This window comes from Manis javanica, chromosome 11, assembly GCF_040802235.1.
Source record: "Manis javanica isolate MJ-LG chromosome 11, MJ_LKY, whole genome shotgun sequence".
Classification (NCBI taxonomy): Eukaryota; Metazoa; Chordata; class Mammalia; order Pholidota; family Manidae; genus Manis; species Manis javanica.
The window spans coordinates 93,744,641-93,765,661 of record NC_133166.1 but is presented as its reverse complement, the minus strand read 5'-3'; the positions used below and the strand labels follow the sequence as shown (position 1 = coordinate 93,765,661).

Sequence of the window (21,021 nt, the reverse complement as noted above, 5' to 3'; positions counted from 1 at the left end):
GAACTAATACCAAAATTCAGCAAAGTTGCAGGATACAAAATTAACACACAGAAATCTGTGCCTTTCCTATACAATAACAATGAACAGGAAAACAATTCCATTCACAATAGCATCAAAAAGAATAAAATACCTAGGAATAAACCTAACCAAGGAAATGAAAGACCTATACCCTGAAAACTACAAGACACTCTTAAGAGAAATTAAAGAGCTCACTAACAAATGGAAACACATCCCATGCACTTGGCTAGGAAGAATTAATATCGTCAAAATGGCTATCCTGCCCAAAGCAATATACTGATTCAATGCAATCCCTATCAAATTACCAACAGCATTCTTCAACTAACTGGAACAAATAGTTCTAAAATTCATATGGAACCACCAAAGACCCCGAATAGCCAAAGCAAAACTGAGAAGGAAGAATAAAGTGGGTGGGGGGGGATCTCACTCCCCAATTTCAAGCTCTACTACAAAGCCACAGTAATCAAGACAATTTGGTACTGGCACAAGAAGAGAACCACAGACCAGTGAAACAGAATAAAGACTCCAAACATTAACCCAAACATATATGGTCAATTAATATTCGATAAAGGAGCCATGGACATGCAGTGGGGAAATGACAGTCTCTTCAACAGATGGTGCTGGCAGAGCTGGACAGTTACGTGTAAGAGAATGAAACTGGATCACTGTCTAACCCCATACCAAAAGTAAATTCAAAATGGATCAAAGACCTGAATGTAAGTCATGAAACCATAAAACTCTTAGAAAAAAACATTGGCAAAAATCTGTTGGACATAAACATGAGCGACTTCTTCATGAGCATATCTCCCCAGGCAAGGGAAACAAAAGCAAAAATGAATAAGTGGGTTTTATCAAGCTGAAAAGCTTCTGTACAGCAAAGGACACCATCAACAGAACAAAAAGGTACCCTACAGTATGGGAGAATATATTCATAAATAACAGATCCAATAAAGGGCTGACATCCAAAATATATCAAGAGCTCATGCACCTCAACATACAAAAAGCAAATAATCCAATTAAAAAATGGGCAGAGGAGCTGAATAGACAGTTCTCTAAAGAAGAAATTCAGATGGCCAACAGACACATGAAAAGATGCTCCACATCGCTAATCATCAGAAAAATGCAAATTAAAACCACAAAGAGATATTACCTCACACCAGTAAGGATCACCACCGTCCAAAAGACAAACAACAACAAATGTTGGCGAGGTTGTGGAGAAACAGGGACCCTCCTACACTGCTGGTGGGAATGTAAATTAGTTCAACTATTGTGGAAAGCAGTATGGAGATTCCTCAAAATGCTCAAAATAGAAATACCTTTTGACCCAGGAATTCCACTTCTAGGAATTTACCCTAAGAATGCAGCAGTCCAGTTTGAAAAAGACAGATGCACCCCTATGTTTATCCAGCACTATTTACAATAGCCAAGAAATGGAAACAACCTAAGTGTCCATCAGTAGATGAATGGATAAAGATGTGGTACATATACACAATGGAATATTATTCAGCCATAAGAAGAAAACAAATCCTACCATTTGCAGTAAGATGGGTGGAGCTAGAGGGTGTAATGCTCAGTGAAATAAGCCAGGCAGAGAGACAAGTACCAAATGATTTCACTCATATGTGGAGTATAAGAACAAAGAAAAACTGAAGGAACAAAACAGCAGCACAACACAGAACCCAAGAATGGACTAACAGTTACCAAAGGGAAAGGGACTGAGGAGGATGGGTGGGAAGGGAAGGATAAGGGCAGCAAAAAGAAAGAGGGCATTACGATTAGCATGTGTAATGAGGGGGGCATGTGGAGGGCTGTGCAGCACAGAGAAGATAAGTAGGGATTCAGCAGCATCTTACTACGCTGATGGACAGTGACTAGTGTGGTTTGTGGGGGGGACTTGGTGAAGGGGGGAGCCTAGTAAACAGAATGTTCTTCATGTAATTGTAGATTAATACCAAAAAAAAAGTAAAGGGGTTAACAAACTACCCTCAGGCCTGTTTTTGTGCAGCATATAAGCCAAGAATGATTTTTGTTTTTACATTTTTAAAACATTGTTAAAACAGAAGAACATATAACAAAGATTGTATGTGGCTTACAAATCTTAACATATTACAAATCTCAACACCAATATAGGGAAAAGATTACAGATTTTGCTACCAAGCAGATGTGGATTAAAATCTGTGTACTCTAACTTGATTACTCTGAAACTGTATGCTGTATAATCAGTTGTTGCTCAGTAGTGTGTGTTTTAGGATTTTAAAATAAAAAATATAACAAAAGTGAATACAATAAAAATGTAAACTAAAGGATTTTAGAATTTGAAAAAATTCTCTTGTATTTGTTTCTTCTTCTCCCTTTTTCTTGTTAGATCAAATGCATCTTTGACTAACAACCAGAATTTAATCCAGAGTCTAAAGGAAGATTTAAATAAAGTAAGAGCTGAAAAGGAGACCATCCAGAAGGACTTAGATGCCAAAGTAATTGATATCCAAGAAAAAGTCAAAACTATTACTCAAGTCAAGAAAATTGGACGTAGGTACAAAACTCAGTATGAAGAACTTAAAGCACAACAAGATAAGGTATTTTGAAATGATTTTTTAATATATGTATATTATATATTTTTATACACAGTTTATGGTTTTATGTATGTAGAAATATACATAAACTTACATATATAAAAATATACGTATAATAGTATGTATGTAGTATATATTAAAATGACTCACAGAAGTCTTAATCATTTTGATTAGTGGTTTTTAGACTCTAAACATGAATGTAAACTTATGTATGATATCTATTTGGCTTAAAATTAGCTTTTTACGGTGTCCTGAAGAACATTGTCAATTCATAAAGAAATTTTAGTAAATACTAGGTATTTTAGTTCAGTTTTCCAATTTCAAATATTGTGCCTTTTCAAAACTATGTTCTTGTAACTCATGCTGATAAAATTGCATACTCAAAAAATGGTAGCTCTTTATAATTAAGTAGGTTTTGTTATAGTTTTAAATAAGTAACTTAATGTTAACCATCTAGCAAAGAGAATTGTAAAATCCTTATTATATTTTGAATCTTGAGTTAATTTTCAAAGATTAAGACCTTGTATATTGACTTAATTGCATATTTAGCACATTAGGTGACAAAATATATAAACAAAAAAATGGGAAATTCTTACCTCCTCAGTGTTAACCACTGTTAGCACTTTAGTATGCTTTTCTTTACATATGTGTAATGTGTTTTTCCAAGAAATAAGACCATGTATAGCTTGCTTTTCACTTTATTCATTATTGTGAAAATATATTTCTGTGTCAAACATTCGTCTATAATGCAGCATCATTTTGATTTTTTGATTAGCTATTTAATACCCAGTTGTATGGAAAGCCCTAACTTAATGAATACCTTACTTTCAGACATTAAAGTTGTCCTATAGAAAATTATTTATGAATCTCCTTAAAGATATGTATGTTTGCATAGTCATGATTATTTCCTTAGGTGAACTTTGAGAAGTGAAATTATTGGATACAAATGTGGAAGTGTGTTGCTGTTTGTCACCTTAGGTCATGGAGGCTTCAGCTCAGTCCTCTGGAGAGCATCAGGAGCAGCATGTCTCGGTCCAGGAAATGCAGGAGCTCAAAGAAACCCTCAGCCAAGCTGAGACAAAGGCAAAGTCACTGGAGAGTCAAGTAGAGAATCTGCAGAAGGTATGAGCAGTGAAAGTGTATGTCCCTAATTCTTTCTTTGTTGAATACCTAAAGAAATATGTGCCAAACACTTAACTACTTTCCCTTACATATGGAAATGTATATCTTTTATTTTTATTTTGAATGAATCATGTATGTAAATAGTATCTAATTATCTTCAAGTGTCTATTAAAATGTCTTGACCACCATATTATGTTTATAATTCCATTTAATCTAAATAAGGAAATTAATGACTTTTACCTTGTAACTCTGTAGGGCATTCAGTTTATACTGATTTAATTGAATTGCAATGGTGAATACTTTGCTTTCCTTTAAAAGACATTATCTGACAAAGAGACAGAAGCAAGAAATCTTCAGGAACAGACTGTTCAGCTTCAATCTGAACTTACACGGCTTCGTCAGGACCTTCAAGACAGAACCGCTCAGGAGGAACAGCTCCGACAGCAGATAACTGAAAAGGAGGAGAAAACAAGAAAGGCCATTGTAGCAGCAAAATCAAAAATTGCACATTTAGCTGGTAAATTTTGTTATGTGTTAAGGTTTGAACTTCATAATGAAAGTTGCTTATTTAATAAAATGGGCTTAAACGAGAAAGGGAAAAAGTTCATTAAAAACCGATTTCTATTTGTGTGCTTTAAATATTAGGTTCATTTAATTAGACATAAAATTAGAGCAGTCTTAATTTTCATGTGATTAGGATGGCCTTGATTGATTTGTGAAATCTTTCTTAATTGTTAATTGTTAATAGATGCTTCTGCTTTATGGTGGAATTGTTACTGTCTTCTGATGGAGATCTTTTGGGTACACAGTGTATTATACAGAGGTCTTCTGTAAATTCCTAAACAGCAATGGATCTTATCAACCCAGTGACTTTTTTTATGCCTCACTCCACTGAGGGGTCCTCTAGCCCTTCTGTGGAATATCATGTCAGATTTATGCGGAACCCTGTGTTGCTGCACTCTGGGCCTTACTGCACCTTTTTTGCTCATCTGCTTAATAGGTAAAATTCTAAATCAGTTGGTTTTTATTATGAGCATTTTTTTAATCGGTGAGATAGTGTCCCAGCAAATTGATTTGTAAAATAATCGTTACTAAATTGTTTTGAGTATATGCTATAGATTATTTGAAGTGAAAATTTTACAATTCAGGATATCCTTATATTTAATAATACATTTATATTTTATGTTGGAGTATGTTTTATATTGGACTAATCAATATGAATATTCTAGGACCTTGCTTATTGAGATACATAGTGTATCAAAACTGTAGATGTTAAAACTCAGGAATGTAATCTGATAATGACTTTTGGGTACCTATCAGGCACATAAAAATTCTTTGTTTCCAATGTTTGGATTATATAATTTTAAGAGAATCACATGCTTACTTAGGTGTGAAAGATCAGCTAACTAAAGAAAATGAGGAGCTTAAACAAAGGAATGGAGCTTTAGATCAGCAGAAAGATGAATTGGATGTTCGTATGACTGCCCTTAAGTCCCAGTATGAAGGTCGAATTAGTCGCTTGGAGAGAGAACTCAGGGAGCATCAAGAGAGACACCTTGAGCAGAGAGATGAACCTCAAGAACCTACTAATAAGGTAATTAACTAATTCTGTTCAAATGAAAAATCATTTTATCTTTGAAGGTGTCTGAGATCTCTGGGTTTCTGTCAGAATGAATTTCAACTAAACAGAATATACAGAGAGTTAACAAAAGTAAAATGTTTTGATGGCATTATTTAGCGGAATCTTGGGTAAGCAAAATAATACCTACTTTTCTTTTTATATATAGGTCCCAGAACAGCAGAGACAGATCACATTGAAGACAACTCCAGCTTCTGGTGAAAGAGGAATGTAAGTTTTAATTCTTCTACCGTCTGTTACCTGTTTTCTTCTAAATTTCTAACAAGAGAGTAATCTTTGGGGAGAAAACACATCTGTACCTATTATAAAAATACATAGTTTTTCCATGCAAAATGGCATCATGTAATTGCCAATTTTCTTTTTTTTCGATAATTCTTGTTTTCAGCATAATTTTGTTCCTATCAGGCAGAACTTTGTGGCAAAGAAAACATCTTTTCTCTTTTAGTTTGTGTTTGACTTCTGAGATAGGCTACTCGTTTTTCCTGTGATGTTATATGATAGCAAATATAATAAGAGGCCAGGCTGAGACTTGGGTTCAGTGATTTATACTTGAATACATCCTACATCATCAGGATACACCACTGCAGAGCATTTTCCTGAACAATTTTTAGTGGTTATATTCAAAACCTCTTCAAAAAGAGTCTTGAAATATGTAGTGAATAAAACAGTGGTAAATATGTAGTGAATAAACAAAGGATTTTCAAATCTAAACATACTGTCTAATTTTTCTTCCGTTTATTTGTCAAAAAGTCTACCGAAAGCAGTGTTAGGAAAACAGAATTAACAAGGTCTGAACTCATATTAAAGTCATACTTTCTGAACACTCCTTTCAGGAAGTATATGTGCTTTACTTTTGGTGAAGTGTATGTACTTGATAAGGAATATTTATAGTAATTTTTCATGAATCATTTTTCTTGCGTTTTCCCTTCTGTAAGTGCTAGCACATCAGACCCACCAACAGCCAATATCAAGCCAACTCCTGTTGTATCTACTCCAAGTAAAGTCACAGCTGCTGCTATGGCTGGAAATAAGTCAACACCTAGGGCTAGTATCCGCCCAATGGTTACACCTGCAACTGTTACAAATCCTACTACTACTCCAACAGCTACAGTGATGCCCACTACACAAGTGGAATCACAAGAAGGTAAGTTAAATAATGCAGATCTAATTGGATTGACTACTTATTTAGATTTATTGAGAAGTATAATTGAGGCTTCTACTAAAGCTGAAGTCAAATAGTGCAAGTGGGTACATCATATTTTCAAGAGTATATCTCCCAAGGTACTTGTTAATGCATCAGATCTACTCCCTCCCTCCCTTCCTTTCTGCTTTTTTTTTTAAGCTAACCAAGGGGGAATACACCCTTATAAATATGTGGTATGTTTTCCGAGGCCCAAGTTTTCATTTCTAATGGCTAAGAAAGATATGAAACCCATTCTGGGTAAACTATAGTAAATCACTAGTTCAACCTAATAATCACTTTTTCACTGAACCTGACAATTTATTTACTTTCTCCACTTTGTTCTCATGGTACTTTCTTACCCATTAACAGCAATTACAAACTACATTTTATTCAGTTGAATGCATGGCTTTTTATTCCACTACATTGAGCTCCTTAAGGAGTAAGAATAGTGCTTTTCATTGTTTAATCCCTTTACTCAGTCCTAAGGTAGGTGTCCAGTAAAACTTTATTAAATGCAGTTTCTTTAGATTGTTTTCTTAAATACTGGCATTCAGTATATTATTCAAGTGTTCAGAAATATGTAGTATGCGTATATGCTATGAAAGTACAGAATATTTCATTTCAGTTATGTTCAATAAAATGATCAGATATATTACCAATTAAACTTAATGTTCATTTTATATCAAGTAAAAACATGATGCTTAATAAAAATTTATAATTTATCTTTGAGCTTCTCAGTTTCATTTACTTAGTTATAATTTAAACTGAAAAACCCAAAAACAGTTTCAGATATATATTTATTTAATTCACCCAACAATTTACTGCACACAACCATATCAGTCACATAGGCAATAGAAAAACACATAATTACCTTGTATTTACCCACAGTGTTTTTGCATAAGGAATGTTCAGATAAGTACACAAATAACTATGCAAAATGTCACCTATGACACTGAGTAGGGAAAGATAATTACAGCTTTAGTAAGAATAGAGGACTTAATGTATTTAATATTGTCATAATTATTTTTCAGCTATGCAGTCAGAAGGACCTGTGGAACATGTTCCAGTTTTTGGAAGCACAAGTGGTTCTGTTCGTTCCACTAGTCCTAATGTCCAGCCTTCTATCCCTCAACCCATTTTAACTGTTCAGCAACAAACACAGGCTACGGCTTTTGTGCAACCCACCCAACAGAGCCATCCTCAAATTGAGCCTGCAAATCAGGAGCTATCCCCAAACATAGTAGAGGTTGTTCAGAGCTCACCGGTTGAGCGGCCTTCTACTTCCACAGCAGTGTTTGGCACTGGTAAGGTTAATTTTAAAATGAAGTTGAAGTTAGGGTAGACGTGTCCATTTATAGCCTTGGATATAGTATGTATCTTGACTGTTTTTTGAACATACTTGTTTTATAGCATTAGAATGGATGAATATATTCCTGACACTTCATGTTTACTGAGTGAATTCTATTTTAGGTTCATTTGTTTTTGTCATTAAGCTCTTCCTTCCCCTGCAGGTACTTTTGACTTATTTTAATAACAACATGCTACATGTAACTTAAAACAGGTCCTGAGAACTAAAAGACATCTAAGAGAAGACCATATAAGGATTTTCAAATCTAAACATAGAGTATAAATTTTTTTATCCAAGGAATCTTGTGTTTTACAAACTATAGAAGACCCTGTGTAAACTTCATCATTAGCAATTATCAGTATAGTTAGAGTGAATCAGGTCTATTCCTATAAAAGTTGATCAGCTGTTTTAACTGAAGATTAGGTTGATAGTATAAGACCATCGATTCAGAGTTTAAATTGCTCTTTGCTCACACATAGATTAGCAGAAACAAATTATGTTGATCTGTCCAGGTAAGTGTTTACTGTCTTTCTTTAGTTAAATGATCAAAATGTTTTAAAATGTAACTTGGTCTAATTATCTTGGCTGTAATTCAAGGTTTAAACTATGTAATTTCAAAGTTTCAGCTACCCCAAGTTCTTCTTTGCCAAAGCGTACACGAGAAGAGGAGGAGGATAGCACCGTAGAAGCATCAGACCAAGTCTCCGATGATACAGTGGAAATGCCTCTTCCAAAAAAGTTGAAAAGTGTTACACCAGTAGGAACTGAGGTCTTTCTGTTTATTTTTACTTCTTCCGGTAGAGCTAAGATATTCTTTCAGTTACAGCATTATTAGGTGAATGGACCTTTTAGGGCTAAAATCCATTATCTAGAAAACTCGGTGGTTGTACTTACTACAGAGTTTCTGTGCTGACAGCCAGTTATTGTTGCTGTTGCCAACAATGTTCATATTCTTCACATATCTTTAATTGAATTAGTTCCCATTTCAACTTAAAAAGCAGAGCTATAAAAACAGAAGTTGAATTCCATTCCAATTTTTTTTTAATTTGAATAATAAGGAAGTTTATTTTTCATGGACATTTTAAACTTTTATCTGTCATCTTTTTCTCAGATGAACCAAAACTATCATCCTTTATCTTCTTTTGTCAAGGCTAAGTAGTAATGAACTAAGCTTTACTATCAAACATTAATTTTATTAGTATATATTTAATTAATGTTCATAAACCTTATTTTGTATATACTAAAGAAGAGTATGATTGATTATACTAAGTTAAATATAAATTAGCAAATCTGATATACAGTTTCATAGGGAGAACTAGCTGAGCAGGTGACCCATCATCTAGTGAACTGATATGGTTAAAACAATTTTATTATGATTCAGGAAGAAGTTATGGCAGAAGAAAGTACAGATGGAGAGGCAGAGACTCAGGCATACAACCAAGATTCTCAAGATTCCATTGGAGAAGTAAGTAAAACATACTTAAAGTAACTAATTGTGGCTTTTAATGAATAGAATTAACTTCGATGAAGTGAAATATTATTTGGACTTTTTTTTTAACATGATGCTTTTCTATTTAATGAAATACTAGAATTACCAGTGCAATTTCTGCTTTGTTTTACTCCTAATTAGTATCTGCCTCATAAACTTGATTAAAGACATGTTTTTGCTCATACTTGGGACAGATTTCTCCAAGCTAAGAGTTATCACAAGTAAAGATCATCCACTCTTAATTATTAAGAAGGACAAGTGCTGGTTGAGTCTTGAGTTAATCCACTACTGCCCCATTCAGTGATCCTCTTGTTCTGTTCAATCCCTCCTTCCCTTACTGAATTAAAGTAAGCTGTGAAAGGAATGGAATTTGTACCCATCTTTCTTTTTGAACCCTCATTGAGGTTTCTCCAGCGGCAGCCTCGCTAATGGAAATGCATAAATGCTGAAGCTACGAAACTTTAGGTTCCATTCCTGACTCTACCACTTAGAAGCTGTGTGATTTACAAGCAAGCCATTAATCAGTTCTCTCTAAACCTCAATCTTCCCATCTGTTGGAATAATACTTTTTAATACTGTTCCTAAATTAGTACCTGCCACATGGTCGGCACTCAATATATTATTTATTTTCCATCTCTCTGCTCCACAGATTGAGAACTCATAGTAATATTAATAGTTTAGCTATTAATGGTTAATACAGAACTTATTACTATATGTCAAATGTTATTCTAAGAAATTTGCATTTATCAACTAATCACATCAGCCCTATTTTTTATGTGAAGGAACTGATGCTCTGATAAGTAATATAACCAGGTTCTTATAGCATTAGAGCTGGGATTTGAACTCAGGTTGTCTGGTTTCCAGTTGTTCTCTTAAGCTTGAAACAGTGCCTTCTGTCTGTATAAAATGTCAAGATCATTTTATTCTAAAATCATTTCTGTAGAGTTAAGGAATGTCTCAAACTAATCATAAATAACCATAGATTGCAAGTAAATTTTAGGTTCTTAAAATGCATTAACTTTGTTATTTTTCCTGTTTTGCTTGGCTAAAAACAAAACTAAACCTTCAAAATGAATTCAGAGTATTTTAAATGACATAGTTCATGTATCTTTAAGAAAGTGTCATATTTGAGGAACATCATAATTTTGAAATAATTTGTGGATTTCTATATTATTGCCAGACTTGGATAAAGTACACTAAATATTCTCTGTAAATCTTTTTCTTGAAAATGGCAAAGTTGTCTGTGACTCAAATGCCCTTTAGCTTTCCATTCCACTTCCAGCACTATCTACTGGATATGTAACACTTCATTTTTCTAGTTTTTTGGCAGTGAAGCAGATGTTCCTTTTAAGTTTGATTTTCTTGAAATAAGCATATCACTTTGAGTCACATTTTTAATTATTCCATGACTCATTTTTTTCTGCTACAGTGAACATAATCCTTATGAATGACTTAATTCACAAGAGATTGTTTCTTGCTTGTATAAAGAATAGATTTTGTGAATGCTTAACCAAAAAGTAGACACTTAATTTTTTTACAACAAAAAATCAAAATAAAGTTAAAATTACAGTTCATTTCAGTGGCTACCAAAATGGCATTGCGAGGTTAGATTGAGCAAAGAATTATTTTTATATTTGTTATCCTTAATGTGGTTTGAAGGCTTAGGATAGAGTGTTTTTTTTGGAGGTGCAATGATAAATAGTTTATTTAGTGTGTTTTCTAGACTATTTCTGGTTTGGAGAAAAAAATTTAATAATATTTTGCAGGATATTCCATGGATATTCTTTTTCTGTCTTTGGTCTATACTTGTGCTATCAGCTAACCACATTGGCTGTTAAGCACTTGAAGTATGGCTAGTCCAAATTGAAATATGCTCTGAGTGTAACACATACATTGGATTTTGAAAGGTTATTACAAATTCTACAATGTAGAATATCTGGTTAATAATTTTACATTGGTTATATATTGACATGATATTTTGAATGTATTATGATTCATTGATTTCACCTGTTTCCTTTTCTTTTTTGATTTTAAGTGAGTACTAGAAAATTTAAATGGCATATGTGAATCACATTGTGTATTACATTATGTTTCTGTCAGACCAACACTAGTCTACAGTATACCACACTGGTAGTTTTGAACACATATATCTGTATATACTTTTTCCCTTTTTTATTGGAGAATTACCCAGTGACATTTGAAACAGTTTGTGTATAGGGAGACAGTAAAGAAATATAAAGTTTTAAAAAGAAATTTTTTTAATTTAAAAAGAAATTTTTAAAAAGTTGCTCATGCTTATATTCAAGAGATTTTTGCCTATGTTTTCTTCTAAGAGTTTTGTGGTTTCATGTCTTATATTTAGATCTTTGAATTAGACAGATTTATCTTCTTTAGCGTGTAGCTGGTTATGAAAACCATATTTTTAACATAAAATGTTACTAGTCCATAGGTATTTTTTGGTTTTTACTTAGATCTGCAATAGTTCACTGATAATTTTGGGTATACTTGACTGAAAAACGTTTTAATTTTTTATCTTTTTAAAAAAAATTTTAAAGGGAGTCACCCAGGGAGATTATACTCCAATGGAAGACAGTGAAGAAACATCTCAATCTCTACAAATAGATCTTGGACCCCTTCAGTCAGATCAGCAAACAACTTCATCCCAAGACGGCCAAGGCAAAGGAGATGATGTCATTGTAATTGACAGTGATGATGAAGAAGATGATGATGATGAAAATGATGGAGAACAGGAGGTAAAATTTGGCTTGAAATCATCCAGTGGTTTTTGGCTTTTGTCATTTTTATTCAATTGATGTACAGTTGACAATCTTACCAATATTAATTTCAAGTATACAACACAGTGGTTCAATAGTTAACCCATGTTATTAAATCCTCAGCCCCACTAGTGCGGTTACTATCTGTCAACACAGGAAGACACTGCAGGATCATTGGCAATATTCTCCATGCTGTAGTACTTTCCTCATAACCAACCTACATTATGATTGAGAACTTGTTCCCCTTTATCCCCTCACCCACCTACCCCAACCCCTCCCCCATGGTAACCACAAATCACTTCTCAGTGTCTATGAGTCTACTATTTTGTTCATTTTGTTTTGTTTTTACATTCCATAAATAAGTGAAATCATATGATTTTTGTCTTTTTCCGCCTGGCTTATTTCACTTAGCTTAATACCTTTGAGGGTCACCCATGTTGTCCCAAATGTCAGGATTTCTTTCTTTTTTAATGACTGAACAGTATTCCATTGTATATATATACCACTCTTTATCCATTCATCTATTTATGGATACTTTGGTTGCTTCCATATCTTAACTATTACAAATAGTGTGGCCAGAAACATAGGGATGCATGTATCTTTTTGAATCAGAGATTTTCTTGTCCTTGAGTAAATTCCTAGAAGTAGAATTATTGGGTGATATTGTATTTCTACTTTTAGTTTTTTGAGGAACTTCCATACTTCTTTCCACATTTGGTGCACCAATTTACTTTTTACCAACAGTGTAGGAGGGTTCCCTTTTCCTCACATCCTCTTAGACACTTGTAATTTTTTGTCTTTTGGATGATGGCCACTCTGACTGGTGTGAGGTGATATCTCATTGTGGTTTTGATTTGCAGTTCCCTGATGATTCGTAATGTTCCATGTTCCTCTTGGCCATCTGTATTTCTTCTTTGGAAAAAATGTGAGGTCCTCCACCCATTTTCTTAATCTGGTTATTTGGTTTTTTTGGTGTTGAGACATATGAGTTCTTTATGTATTTTGGATTTTAACCCTTTATTGGTTAAATCATTTATGAATATACTCTCCCATAGTGTAGGTTGCCTTTTTGTTGTGTTGATGGTGTCCTTTGCTGTACAGAGCTTTTTAGTTTGATGTGGTCCCACTTCTTCATTTTTTATTTCCCTTGCTTGAGGAGATGTGTCTAGGAGAAAAAGTTGCTCATACTTATGTTCAAAAGATTTCTGCCTATGTTTTCTTCTAAGAGTTTTGTGGTTTCATGGCTTATATTTAGATCTTTGATCCATTTTGAGTTGCCTTTTGTGTATGGAGTTAGACAGTAATCCAGTTTCATTCTCTTACATGTAGCCGTCCAGTTTCCCCAACACCAGTTATTAAAAAGGCTGTCTTTTCCACATTGTATATATTCATGGCTCCTTTATTGTATATTAATTGACACATATATGGTTGGGTTTATATCTGGGCTTGCTATTCGATTCCATTGATCTATGGGTCTGTTCTTGTGCCAGAATCGTACAGTTTTGATTACTGTAGCTTTGTAGTATAGCTTGAAGTCAGGGAGCATGGTTTTTCTTCTCAAGATTGCTTTGACTATTCAGTGTCTTTCATGTTTCAATATGAATTTTAGGATTATTTGTTCCAATTCACTGAAAATGACATTGGTATTATAGCAATTGCATTGAATCTGTAAGTTGCTTTGAGCAGGATGGCCATTTTGACAATATTAATTCTTCCTATCCATAAGCACAGGATAGATTTCCATTTATTTGTGTCATCTTTAATTTCTCTCATGAGTTATATTACAGTTTTCAGAGTATAGGTCATTCACCTCGTTACTTAGGTTTATTCCTAGGTATTTTGTTCTCTTTCATGCAATTATAAGTGGCATTGTTTTCCTGATTGCTTCTTCTGGTAGTTTATTGTTAGTATATAGTAGTGCAACAGATTTCTCTATATTAATCATGTGTCCTGCAACTTTTCTCAATCCAGTTATTAGTTCTAATAGCTTTTGTGGACTCTAGGGTTTTTTATATATATAGTGTCATGTCATCTGCAAGTGGTGACAGTTTAACTTCTTCTTTACCAGTTTGGATGCCTTTTATCTCTTTGTGTTGTCTGAATGCTGTGACTGGATCCTCCAGCGCTGTGTCATATCAAAGTGGGGAGAGGGAACCGCTGCCTCTCTTGTTGCTGCTCTTAGAGGACAAGGTTTCAGCTTTTCTCCATTGAGTATGATGATAGCTGTGGGTTTGTTATATATGGCCTTTATTATGTTGAGGTATATTCACTCTATGCCTGTTTTGTTAAGAATTTTTATCATGGATGTATGTTGAATTTCAAGTGCTTTCTCAGCATCTATTTAGGTGATCATATGGCTTTTATCCTTTAATTTGTTAATATGGTATGTCACATTGATTGTTTTACAAATATTGTACCATCCTTGCATCCCTGCAATAAATCCCACTTGGTCATGATGGATGATCCTTTTGATGTAATTTTGAATTTAGTTTGCTAATGTTTGATTGGATTTTTGTGTTTATGTTTGTCACAGGTACAGGTCTATAATTTTTTTTTTTGTAGTGTCTTTTTCCAGTTTTGGTATTAGAGGGATTTTGGCCTCGTCAATGAGTGTGGAAATACTCCCTCCTCTTCTGCCTCTTGGAATACTTTAAGAACGATGGGTGTTAGCTGTTCTTGAAAAGATGAGTAGAATTCAGCTGGGAAGCCATCTGGTCCCAGATATTTGTTTGTTCGGAGTTTTTGGATTACCAAGTCAGTTCCCTTACTGGTAGTTGGTCTGTTTTGAGATTTTCTGCTGCTTCTGCGCCAGTCTTGGAAGGTTGTATTTTTCTAGGAAGTTGACCATTTCTTCTAGACTGTCCCATTTATTCACATACATTTTTCATAGAATTATCTAATAAGTCTTTGTATTTCTGTGGCATTAGTTTAACTAATCCTTTTTCATTTCTCATTTTTATTTGTGTCCTCTTTTTTTTCTTGGTAAGTCTGGCTAGGGGTTTGCCTACTCTGTTTATCTTATCAAAGAACCGGCTCTTGGTTTCATTGATGTTTTATTCTTTTCTATTTAATTTCTTCTATGATCTTTATTATGTCCTTCCTACTAACTTTGGGTTAATTTGTTCTTTTTCAGGTTTCTTTAATTGTGAGTTTAGAGTGTTTATTTGAGATTGTTCTTGTTTCTAAAGTAGCCTGTATTGCTATGCACTTCCCTCTAGAACTGCTTTTGAGCATCCCACAAGTTTTTGAACTGTTCTATTTTTATTTTCATTAATCTCCATGCATTGCTTGATTTCTACTTTGAATAGTTCATTGATCCACTGATTATTTAGAAGCATGTTTCTATGTGTTGGTGGGTTTTTTTGTTTGCATAATTTATTTCTACTTTCATACCATTGTGGTCTGAGAAGTTGCTTGATACAATCTTTTTTAATTTATTGAGGCTCTTTTTGTGTCCTAATATGTGACTAATCTAGGGAACGTTTCATACAGACTTGAGAAAAATGTGTGTCCTGCTGCTTTTGGGTGGATTGTCCTGTATATATCTGTTAAGTCCATCTGACCTAATGTGTTCAGTACCTTTGTTTCCTTATTTATTTTCTGTCTGGATGATTTGCCATTGATGTAAGTGGGGTGTAAAAGTCCCCTAATATGATTTGAGTTGCAACCTGTCTGTCCCCTTAGTTCTGTTAGTTTTTGTTACACTGTTTAGTTGCTCCTATGTTGGATGCATAGATATTTGTAGTGCTTCTATCCTCTTGTTGGACTGACCCCTTTACCATTATGTAATGACCCTCTTTGTCTCAAGCTACTTTCTTTGTTTTAAAGTCTATTTTGTCTGATACAAGTACTGCTACTCATACTTTTTTCTCCCTATTACTTGCATGAAATACCTTTTCCATCCCTCCACTTGGAATCTGTGTGTCTTTAGGTCTGAAATGAGTCTCTTATAGTCAACATATAAATGGGCCTCATTTCTTTATCCATTCTGCCACCCTGTATGTCTTTTGATTGCTCTCAGTCCATTTATATTTAAGGTAGTTATTGATAGGTGTGTACTGATTGCTGTTTTATTTCTTGTATCCTGGTTGTTTTGTAGTTCCTCTCTGATACTTTTTTCATCTCTTAGACTCTTGTTATTGATGGTTTTCTTTAGTGTGACTGGATTTTTTTTTTTAATTTTTTGTGTATCTATTATAGGCCTTAGGCTTTTGATTACCACATGGTTCATAGATTCTTAAAGTATCACAGTCTATTGGGTCACTCTGTTTTGAACACAGTCTAAAGGTACTTGTTATTTATTCTTCCTTCACGTTTTTATATTAAGTGTTAAAATTGCATTTTTTGTGTATCCCATGACTGCTTTTGTGTATTGTTGATTATACTACTTTTCTGTTTTTTAACTTCATGCTTGCTAATTAAGTATTTGGTCTACAGCCTTTATTGTGGGCTTATTTGCACTTATGATATTTAGGCTTAATATTTCCATCTACAGAAGTCCCTTTAACATATCCCATAAGGCTGGTTTAGTGGCAGTGTAATGAGTTAACTTCCATTTATCTGAGAAACTTAATCTCTCCTTCAATTTTGTATGATAACTCTGCTGGGTAGAAGATTCTTGATTGAAGGTCCTTCTATTTTAATATATAAAATATTTCATGCCATTCCTTCTGGATTGGACTGTTGTGGAATGGCTCTTGCAAGCACCCAAACAGCTGAGCTGAGGAAATGTCCACCTGCCCTTTCTCCTCCAGAGATATCTCTGTCCAACCCCTGCACCTCTGGGACCCTTACTGCTTCTGATGAACCTTTCAAACTGCTAACTCTGTGTTGGGTCTCAGCGGGACTGAAGGAGTGTGCCTGTCCTCCACAAGCAGCTGGAGTGTCAGCCTTCCAGAGTGCTGTAGCTCTCTCTGGTGTCCAGCCTCTTTAATCACCAAAGCCCAGTGCAGTGTGGGCTAGTGTTCCCAGAGCAGATCTCCGGGGCCACTTGTGCAGAGTTCTTGCATACTTCTCTCCTCTGTGCTCAGTTCCCCAATCTTCTGCTTGTAGATGGGCTGAGGGAAGGGCTTGGGTCCCGCTTGATGGCAGCTCTGCCACTTTACCCTTCTCTATGTGGTCTTCTCTACTAGGTGTAGGTGGTCTGTCCTGCAGTCTTCAGGTCATTTGCATGGTTATTTGTAGTTGCTGTAGTTGTTTCTGTGGTGTGTTGTGGGAGATTTCTGCTTTGCCTTCCTACTCTGTCATCTTTTTCTCAATCTCAAGGCTGGCCAATCATCCGGGGTTTGTAAAATGCTGGATGGAATGCTCAAATCCTTGGGATTACTAATGCATCAAATTTTAATTCTTTTAGTTTAAATAGGTTATTTTGCTTTTCTTTTATCCTGTTATGATGAGTTCTGAGATTAATGTTTTATAATGACATTGAGAACTGAACAAATGATAGAAAATCTCAGGGATTTTTGTGTGTTTCTTTTAATGCTTGTAAGCCCATTGGGATTTGTTAAATTTGTTAGATTAATTAAATTTAATCTCTAATTGTATTGATAAGCGCCTGTGGATTTTATTGTAGCCTCTGGTTTCTAAAGATAAAAACAAGTAGGATAGTTTTTTCTCATGGAGCCCCATAATATTTTTCAAACATAATTGAGGTATCATGCTAATTGCAGCATATTTTAAGTGAAAGTTTGTATTTTATTTTGAGAGTTAATCCTATATTGATAGCTTCTCATTTTAGAATTTTTCATTAATGTTTCTTAATAGCTCATAGTACAGCATAATTTCACCATTTTCTTCTTCAGCATCACTTTTAAATTTAAAAGCGAACCACTTTTGTGAGTATTTATGTTAGATTTTTTCAGCTGATCTCATACAAACAGAATTCAGAATCAATTATTATTGTACTAAGTCCAGTAAGCTTCACAATTGTGATATTTCCTGCCACTGCTGATCTTGTAGAACTTTAAGGATAACTACTGTATCTTGATTAATGATGTGTTTGCTTAAATTTCTAAGCGTATGGTATCAAGATGTGCAGAATGTTTGTGCAATATCTTAGATCTTTGTACTTGGGAATTTTTCCATTAGGATTATGAAGAAGACGAAGATGATGATGATGATGATGAAGATGACACAGGGATGGGAGACGAGGGTGATGATAGCAATGAGGGCACTGGTAGTGCAGACGGCAATGATGGATATGAAGCTGACGATGCTGAGGTGACTAGCTAGAATTTTTACCATCTGTTTTCTTTAAGCACTTGCTTAGAAAACTTTTGTTTTCTAAGAATATACAAAGGACTGTATGCTCAGGATGTGAGGTTTATTTGTTTCTTTCTTTTTACTGTGGTTAGTTTGGTTCATTATTTTTTGAGGTAATTATTTGGTTTATTTGCTTTTAGGGTGGTGATGGGACTGATCCAGGTACAGAAACAGAGGAAAGTATGGGTGGAGGTGATAGCAATCAGAGAGCTGCTGACTCTCAAAACAGTGGTGAGATTTTTTTTTTTTTTCTCTTTTTCATTGACTATTTCTGGTAATATTTTCTAAACAAGAATTCATGTAGGTAATACAACATGGCTATTAGTAAATTAGCTCTTGTTCTAACTTTGTCATTATCAGTCTCATAAAATCTACTATATTTATGACTGTAAAGTGCAGCTGTTATTCTCTTTTCTTCCTTTTGAGACTGCTGTAAGATGTAGACATTTTGAAATCTGTGATATAATATAAATGCCATAGTTGCTGCTGTTCTTATTAAGTGAAAAAATTAAATCAGGGACTTCCAACAGCAATAACAGCAGTTCACAACCAGAAGAGGTCAGTCTAATCAAGCAATGTGTTTAAAGATTTATTGGGTACTGGAGCTTTGCAATATTATCTTGTTTTCCAGTGAATAAAAGATTTTTTGATCAATATAGCATGGCTTTACTTAAATCTTTGAAGATGAGTTTTGGAGGTCCACTGAAATGTTATAGGCAGAGAGGGATGCAGAAATCAGAAAATTAATTTGGAATTGTTTTAAAATGTATCTTAAAGAATTATTGATGATTTGGCCTAAGATCCTGGCTTTACAGATTATAGTGAGCCAAAATCATTAATAGTAATATACTAAAACCTTAAGTATTTTGACGTATAGGAAAATGGTATATCGGTTTCCATATAGGCCTGTGTATTTAAAAGTGCAAGTATATGCTCATTTGAGTTAAGGTGTAAAGCAAGGGCAGGCAACTTGCAACTTTTAAATTTTTTAAGAGAAAAATAAATAAATGAATAATAAACCATACACTGAAAAATAGGATTGTTTTTGAAGGAAGATAGAGGAAAGGAGAGAGATTAATGATACTTTGTATAATGATTTACATTTTATAAAACATTTTGTAGACTTAAGGAATTTTATGTATTACATAGTTGAGATGTAGAGGGACTTTTTTTTTTTGCCTCTGGGTATTTTCACTAGAAGTTGTCTTGTGAGGGCTAGTGTTCAAGATGCAAATCATATAATAGACGCTCATTGAATACCTAGTGGTCTGGCTAAAATTAAGGCAGTACATGGATTTGGCACATTGCCAGTACTTCACATAAAATGCTTTTTCTGAGCAGCTATACTTGTATTGAGTTATTTAAGTTTTATAGTTGATCAAGTTTAGGTACCAGTAAAGAATCTGAGAAACAAGCAAAGTGATTTAATGAAGGTTTTAGAGCTATTAAGTACTAGAGTTAGAATCTGACTTTAGACCTCACACTTTCAAACTACTAAATTCCGTGAAAGCCTATTCAACGTTTCAGAATGAGAGACAGCTTCTGTTGTTTCTGCCGTGTATATGGAAAACCCAGACATCTAAAAAACTGCTGATATTCTTTAAATATTCTAATAATCTAGGAAAACCAAAACATGAAAGTGTCACTTTAAACCTTCTTCCCAATTTCCTTCACTCTGAGTGTTATAATAGAGTGATCTGACTTTCCTTTAGGTAATTTGCCCATTTTAGTAATATGAGCCAAAATTCATTAAATGGTTATTTTATCATATAGTAAGCAAATTTCATTATTTGAAATCTTTAGAAAAACCTTTCTTGTAGATTACCTTTGTTCAATTAAGCAAACAGAGATAGACTCAAAGAGGGTAAGGGACTTGCCGAGGCCACACAGCTGCCGTAGTGGGTACCCATTCTCTCTGGGTCCACCACACCTCACTGCTTTTCTTCTGAACATGTTAGTGAGGTGAACTCTCCTAGTGCTGAGATTTATATTTCTATAAAGTGTCCAAGTTATTTTGTGGGAAGTTCAGTAGTTAGAATAAGCTTTCTTTTCCTGTAGGTGAAGGAAATACAGGTACTGCAGAGTCGTCTTTTTCCCAAGATATTTCTAGAGAACAGCAGCCATCATCAGCCTCTGAAAGACAAACCCCTCGAGCACCTCAGTCACCACGGCGCCCCCCACACCCACTTCCCCCACGACTGACCATTCACGCTTCACCTCAGGAGTTGGGACCACCGGTTCAGGTATTGAAAGTGCTGGTTATTCTGAAAAATGAACTTTAAGGAATTTTAGCATTATCTCCTTTACTTTCCATTCCACTTCTTTCCCCCTCCCACCTCAACCTTCCCAAGAAATTAAATTAACTTTGTAATACATTGACATGTATAAAATTTTTTGAATTGAAACTAATGTCATTTCTTTTCCTTTGAAATATGGTAGTAATTTACTTCATAAATGGAAGTGAAAGTAAAATTTGGAAAGACAAGGCTTACTAATAGTTGTATAAGTTGAAATGATTATAGTTACAGCAAAAGTCTAGTCACTGTTTCTGCAAGTTAAAAAAGGAAAATGTTATCTTGGATTTTAATTAAAGTAAATTTAATTTTAGCTAGCT

General features: G+C 34.3%; 1 protein-coding gene across 1 annotated transcript in view; it reads left to right on the top strand.

Moving 5' to 3' along the window:
* Positions 1–21,021, top strand: part of TPR (translocated promoter region, nuclear basket protein) — a 78,393-nt gene that overhangs the window by 40,886 nt on the left and 16,486 nt on the right. The window contains exons 31-43 of the mRNA XM_073216911.1: positions 2,384–2,594; positions 3,570–3,713; positions 4,032–4,230; positions 5,102–5,307; positions 5,501–5,562; positions 6,288–6,496; positions 7,567–7,839; positions 8,504–8,652; positions 9,265–9,348; positions 11,928–12,125; positions 18,234–18,365; positions 18,548–18,638; positions 20,466–20,650. Of these exons, the coding sequence (XP_073073012.1) occupies positions 2,384–2,594; positions 3,570–3,713; positions 4,032–4,230; positions 5,102–5,307; positions 5,501–5,562; positions 6,288–6,496; positions 7,567–7,839; positions 8,504–8,652; positions 9,265–9,348; positions 11,928–12,125; positions 18,234–18,365; positions 18,548–18,638; positions 20,466–20,650 (2,143 nt within the window). The remainder of the gene's footprint in view (positions 1–2,383; positions 2,595–3,569; positions 3,714–4,031; positions 4,231–5,101; positions 5,308–5,500; positions 5,563–6,287; positions 6,497–7,566; positions 7,840–8,503; positions 8,653–9,264; positions 9,349–11,927; positions 12,126–18,233; positions 18,366–18,547; positions 18,639–20,465; positions 20,651–21,021) is intronic.